At 43.9% G+C, this 6,811-nt stretch overlaps 1 protein-coding gene across 1 annotated transcript; it reads right to left on the bottom strand.

Moving 5' to 3' along the window:
• Positions 1 to 3,510: 3,510 nt before the first annotated feature.
• Positions 3,511 to 6,430, bottom strand: LOC146564824 (uncharacterized). Its single transcript, XM_085290416.1, has 5 exons — positions 4,904 to 6,430; positions 4,286 to 4,347; positions 4,147 to 4,209; positions 4,003 to 4,062; positions 3,511 to 3,920 (listed from the first exon to the last, which is right to left on the bottom strand). Exons 1-5 carry the CDS (start codon positions 5,094 to 5,096, stop codon positions 3,693 to 3,695), a joined length of 606 nt encoding a protein of 201 aa, XP_085146542.1. The 5' UTR covers positions 5,097 to 6,430; the 3' UTR covers positions 3,511 to 3,692.
• Between the last annotated feature and the right edge of the window lie 381 nt (positions 6,431 to 6,811).

Genomic DNA, 6,811 nt, shown 5'->3' with positions numbered 1-6,811 from the left:
TTTCAAACTGTGGAAATCTCATTGTGAGACAAAACCCAGTGGATATTTTCCTCACAACTAGTGCAGATCCGGGGCTTTAAAAGATCAATTTTCCTATCAAATCTGTCTTCATTAGATTCTCGAGAACCGAGAATTTCCTTGACACTAGGAATGCACGGGCCTGAGTAAGCACTTCGGGGCCTATACAAGCATGTCATACATCCATTTGCCGTGCTTAAAATGCATTTGTGATCCGATCCAAAATTTTCTTGGCTGGTCAACAAAGGCAGCCTTTATAAACCATCTGAGAAAATGTTTGCTGTATTTTCCAGCATCACTGGATTAGTGAGGCGAGAGGAGAGAAGAGGAGCTGCAGAAAATATTGCAGGAGGTCGATACTACAGCGTGCTTAGCTAACACGTCAGCGAGACCTGCTAATGAGTCATTTTTTCCTCAACAAAGGAGCTCGTGTAACAGATCTCTTTATATTCCATCAGAGAATTTGTACCGAGGTGCCCCAGAGCTCAGTGTCAAGACTGCTAAAATGTGGGTTTGTATTAGCTTTCATTCGTTGTGTAATTATTATGCTGTGAAACTGTGTAATGTCTGTTTTTCTGCTGAATCTATGATATGCCAGGAGAAATGCTTTGATTGCTTTTGCACACAAATCAGTAACTCGAGAGCCCAAACTAGCAATGAAATAATTGAATTCTTCAATTAAGAGTGTCAGGCTCCCGTAGCTGCAGTGGAAGAATGGTTTTTGTGGCTGCAATGGTCAGTTAACAATTTAAATAAAAGTTTAAGCCAGCAACACAAAATAGATTGCTAAATCAGACCTATTGTCAGTGTGCAGACAGTTTGTGGTAAGACAAGAGTGGATTCATATTTCTGAATTAAAAACACTGAACTATTTTAAACTATAGTGTGAAAATATAAGCATATTTCATGTCAACAGCATATTACATTTTAAACTGGTTAGATTACAAACTACAGGCCTAACTATAAAACCTTTGAATTACATTAGTTTTCTGGTTTTTAAGACCAAATAGAACCGCAAAACATGCAGCTTATACTAGAGAATACTACACATGTAACACAATGAAACAAAAGCTGAGTTCCTGAAATGCTTTCTGATAAAAGACCAGAGACCAACTGTCATGAACTCCCAAGCAGGTTAAGTCATTACCTTCATGAGAACCACTGATTAGGACCTAAAAATGAGGAAGCAAAAAAGAGGCTCAGCAACCAATTCTGGAAAGAGGCTTAAGGCCATCACGCAGCACTGCAGGTTCAATGTTTGCATGATCCGCTGATCCACACCTGCCACAAACAGCTAGAAATTATGTAAATGTGATATTATAAACATAGAAACATGGAGCGTAATGTCCAAAAAATCTAACTTTTATGCTTTATGTCTATCCATATTATTATTATGTTGCACTGATGAATAATCAAGCACTGTGGGATTTAATAGTTTCTACTTATATTAGTATGTGAGATGTTTTATTCATCTTTTGGTATTTCCCCCTTTCACTGTCTCGTGGTTTTAGTGTTCCAGTAATCCTTGCATACGTCATGTTATCCAGTGTCAACACATAATTAAGTGCAAAGTAACCATGGATACACAAATTGCTGATAATCAAAATTTTGATTTTGGCAAGCGATGATGCTTGGTTCTGGCAATATTTTGCATCAGGTTTTTTTTTTTTTTTTTTACAGGTCTTCTTGTGTTCCGCTCATCTCTCCGCTTTTGTTTTTCCGCAGATGTTTGTGGCTAACACTTGGCTTGGCAGCATTGTTTTCACATTATCACTGGAACAGCAAGCCGAACACATTTCCCCACCACCGTGTGTTCCATAGGACCTCAATCATAAATTTAACACAATGTATAACTCAATAAAAGACATAACCTCGAGGTTATTTACAGGGAGCCTCCAACTAGTATCATCTGGGCCCATAATGCACGGAAAGAATGTGCACCTTGTCACGGGATGACACCCAAAGCCCCATAAATCCTGCTGCCGTCACTGCACCACAAGATAAATGGAACCCCCCTCCGCTCGAACTACCTGCACTCCCCACCCTCCGGTCCACTCGCAGCTACTATCAAGGTTACCCAGAGCAAGCACTTTGAGAGGGATCAGCACTCTTTATTTTCCATCATCGCAGCCCTGGGCCCTATTTCAGGAAGTCGGTTTAGTGGAAAAACTGAGTAAGTATACCCTGAGTTAACGAAAACTCTGGGTTTTCGGTTTCACAAAGCGAGTTCAGCTGAAGCCTGGGTGAGTCACTATGACGACACACGCCGTGAAGCTAACCTGCCCCCTAGCAGGTTTACTACAACTAACCCTGACTGACCCCGCCTCTTTGTCGGAAACCTGACAGCAGGAAGTGTCAGACATGGCGTGTCCCTTCCTTGAAGAGCCAGTAGATCTTGAAGCCCAAATTCTCCGCAGAGCACTCCGCCGGGAGAGAGTGATCAGAGCGCGTATGGACATCTTATCATTACCTGATGATTTCCTGTGCGAACGTTACCGTTTCTCAGCACAATCAATAAGTTATTTGCATAACATCCTCAGGCCATATATTGCGCATGTGACACATCGCGGACATGCGCTCAGTCCATTACATATTCTTTGTACCGCACTCCGTTTCTTTGCAAACGGGAGCTTTCTGTACAATATCGGTGACGCTGAGCACGTTTCCAAGGCTACCGTCTGTCGGGCAGTCAGGAATGTTACAGTTGCACTGAAACGTCTCCTGCACTCGTTTGTGGTGTTCCCCGGTCACAGACCCACAAGATTCATCAAAGAGGGATTCCACAAAATTGCAGGTATCAGGATGAACAAAACTCAATGCATGATGTGGTGATACGTGAACTACCACTCAAATGGTACATAAATTTCCAGGGTTCCCAGGCGTGATTGGCTGTATAGATGGCACCCACATTCCAATCATTGCACCCTCAGCAAATGAAGGAGACTATGTGAACAGGAAGTCCGTCCACAGCATCAATGTACAGGTACATAATTCCCTGTAGCATTTCACACCAACAAGTGATGGCATCATGGTAATGGATGCTAATATGTGTTCTCTGCACTGGGTAGATCATATGTGATGCTGCCAACATCATCACAAATGTGGAAGCCAAGTGGCCAGGCTCTGTACATGACTCACGAATCTTCCGGGAATGTACACTGAGCACCAAATTTGGACATGGTGGGTCGAAGTAACTGTGAAATATACAGAGACCAATTGCCACAGGGACGTTTGCACTGACATGTATTCTTCTGTCCTAGGAGAGTTCACTGGCCACCTGCTTGGTGATAGGGGGTACCCATGTCTACCCTATTTGCTCACCCCTTACCCTGAACCGGGCCCACAGCAGCATTATAATCTGGCCCATTGCAGGACACGGGGCAGAGTTGAAATGACCATCGGAATGCTCAAGGCCCGGTTCCAGTGCCTTCGTGGACTCAGGGTCACCCCAGAAAGGGCATGTGACATCATTGTGGCACGATTAGAGGTGAACAGTGTCCAGCTGAACCAGACAACAGCAGTGATCCACACGATGAACATCCTGACCCACCCACGAACGTACAGGATGGAAGAGCAGTCAGAGACACCATATGCCACAACCATTTCCTGTGACCCGTCAACCCAACATGTTACAAGACAAATACACAGATACTGTGGTCAACTGCCTTTATTGGTCACCCTGTATGTCCTGTACACAAAGAATAAATGCGTATATTAGTATGTTGTACAAACACTGACATGATTCGTCCATCTATGATCACTCCACCCACCCTTAACTGTTGTTCCAGCAGTACAATCTCCAGCTTCGACTTTTGGATCTGCAGCTGGAGGTGCACCATTTCCATGTCGCACTTTCTTATCTTCCTGGCCAGATATGTCTTATACAGCTGCTTTACAGGGAGCTATTGCAACAAAGGACATAGCATTGGCATCCATAGTACATGCCTACTTAGGTTGGTTGTAAATCAGTGCTGAACAACCCACTGTGGAAAGGTTCGTTGTAGGAGTGGCTGGACCCTCTTCCTCTTCATTTCCAGCATCACTCTGCCGGGGACATAGTAAGTCCATGGTGTCATCATAGTACCACATTGTCGTCAGTTGTTATATTTTCCACTGTACGCTGTATACCTCATAGTGTGGCTCTGTTGCGGCCTCCTCTGTAGCAGCTGTCACTGTTTCGTCATCATGTGCCTGTGGTGGAGACATTTAACAACATTGCTGTTCTACTGTTGACGCATGTAGTCTGTGGAGTATTACGAGTACTCACAACTGCATGTCGGTCTGGCTCAACAGGGGGCTGCACCAGATGCAGTACACCATCACCGTCAACTGGAAGAATATGGGGTTCATACAGGTCACTCATGACTTATGTGGGCGCAAATGGCAATTACCAGACATACCAATCACCATACACCTCATTGTCAGTATGCTCTCAGAGACAACCGACACTGAGGGAAGGCAAAATCAGTAGGTGTCAGGGTGGAAACGCTTTTATGAGCTTTATGTTGCATTAAGGTATATGTTCATATGTTACACTTATTGGGAAAGGTACGGAATGTACTACTCGCTCTGTCTCTGGGAACAGGGAGCTCACCCTGTGAGAGGTTAACACACACACACGCATGTATGCAAAATTAAAGGACACTGCTATGCTCATAATAAAGACGTACCACTGCAGCTCGGTGTGTGTGAGTCTCTCCCTGGGCCCTCACCCGTGCAGCACGTTAACAGTTTCCAAGTGTCTCAGTGTTGTTTATTCACCTGACTGTTTGATGACTGTCATTCTCTGTCAGTAGGACAATAACTTCACTACGACATAGTTCATTTTGGTCAAGGTGACTGTGCAGAATGGATGTATGCACGCCATGTATTGTTTTGGATTTACCCCTTATGTAGGCACTTGTGTCTTGTGGGGTTGTTGCCACAGAGGATGTCCCCGCAGAGATGCCTTCAGCCACAGGGCGCCCACTGTTTTGGCTGAGGGCCAACTGCTCAGCCTCTGTGAGTGGTGGTGGTGGAGGACCCCCACCTGTTTTTTGGGCCTCCGCTTTTTTTCTGTTGGCTGTGACGGCACACATTTGGGCATACAGAGTAGGCAAATGTGTACTTGTAATGTGCTCAGATAATTTCAATATGTGCTTACAGGTGGTATATTACTGTAGCCTCTAACTGCAATTGATTTACATAGGACACACAGACCAAGCACTATGGCTCATAATACAATTACACCTTACCTGTTTGGACTATGTTTTTATACTTCATTTTTACTTGCTGCCAGGAACGTTTGGGGCCTGTTGGGTTGCACCTGCGCTCACATCACATCACAAAATAAAATGTATAACATAATAAATAGAATGACATATGATAAAATAACGTGTTATATGGGTGGAAATCCCTAGATCAGGGGTGCTCAATACGTCGATCGCGATCGACCAGTCGATCGCAAAGGTAGTATTGGTAGATCGCATGGCATTAAAAAAATAGATGCCAGCCTATCATCCATCCCGTCACTTGATTGATACAGGGAAGCCAGTCAGATGACATCAGATTTTTTCTGACGCTTAGGTCGCTGCGCATGCGCAAACAGCGGTGCGAAGTGTAGTAAAACTGACAAGCTAGTCAGCGAGTTAACTCCAATTTTTAGCTCTCGGTTTTTTCTCTTAAACCTGGCCGTCAGCAGCTACTGTCCGGACTATGCATCCCTGGCTGATTCAATTCAGTGCAAGTCATCAGAGTAAACTCAGGTAATGACAAAAAATTTACATAGTTAATTGTGTTGTGAAATATTGGATATTGCGGTTATGCATGTATACATTGTAGATATAAAGAATCCTCAATATATTTATAAATAAGTATATGTTTTGCATTTTTGTAGTGGGTAGATCATTTTGACTTGGTCATTTTATAAGTAGCTCACATGCGGAAAAAGTGTGAGCACCCCTGCCCTAGATCAATGTTTAAATTAACACTCACGCATTGACTCTGTCAGCTATGTTTTGCCATGCATGCTCCCTTTCCTTTGCAGCTGCGGCTGTGTTACTTTTTTTCTGCATGATGTGCATGCTGTCGGCATATGCTGCCATCAGAATTTCCGCCTCGAGCGCTGTGAAATACGTCGACCGCGCCTTCTTTCCCTCCGTCTCCATGGTGACTCGCTTAATCTGTGCTCCACTGATCGGGGCTTTATGTATCCTCGTGCGCGTGCTTAACTTGGGGTTGTAGCAACTCCGCGTTGATTGAACTAATTGTTATCAGCCTTTCTGAAACGGAATATTCCGAGTTGGACAGTTCGGGGTTACTCAACCGTGAGTGTCGTTTTTCACTCTGAGTTTTCTAAACCGGCTTCCTGAAACAGGGCCCTGAGCTCCATGCAGCTGGAGCAGAAGGTGTCTCGTTTGAGAGGGAGTGGGATCAAAGCATTATGTCTGGGTGACAACTGAGCGAACCGACTCGGCTACCCTGCAGGAATCACAGAAGAAGAAAAAATATTTATTTATTCAGGTTCTACTTTAATTAATGTTGTGCCAGAGGTTAAAAACAGGCTGTTTGAGAAATCCTGTGAAATTATTCTTAAAGTCTTCGTGCTCACGCTGTGATGAAACCGAACTTCCACAGTCATGTAATTTCTGCTCTTTCCATTGTTATATTTTATTGCGAAACAAATATTTAAAAGCGATGGGGTGACAATAAATCACCCTTCTTACTTTTATTCATTTGTTTTTCATTCCCCCGTCACACACAATATCACAGGCACAGATTTTTGTTATCCAAACACAGCTGCACCGGGAGCAGA

Source organism: Mchenga conophoros, linkage group LG11 (genome assembly GCF_057382185.1).
Source record: "Mchenga conophoros isolate Kocher_MC1m ecotype Shallow Benthic linkage group LG11, M_conophoros_male_GT1.1, whole genome shotgun sequence".
Lineage (NCBI taxonomy): Eukaryota > Metazoa > Chordata > Actinopteri > Cichliformes > Cichlidae > Mchenga > Mchenga conophoros.
The sequence above is the reverse complement of the archived record's forward strand: the minus strand, read 5'-3'. Positions and strand labels throughout refer to the sequence as shown.

Excerpts from the sequence above, each read along its gene's own strand:
- LOC146564824 (XM_085290416.1), bottom strand. The coding sequence starts at position 5,096 with ATGTGTGCCGTCACAGCCAACAGAAAAAAAGCGGAGGCCCAAAAAACA. Across the intron at positions 4,210-4,285 it reads AGCCAGACCGACATGCAGTT|GCACATGATGACGAAACAGT; the intron begins GTGAGTACTCGT and ends TCTCCACCACAG. Across the intron at positions 3,921-4,002 it reads CTACAACGAACCTTTCCACA|CTCCCTGTAAAGCAGCTGTA; the intron begins GTGGGTTGTTCA and ends TTGTTGCAATAG.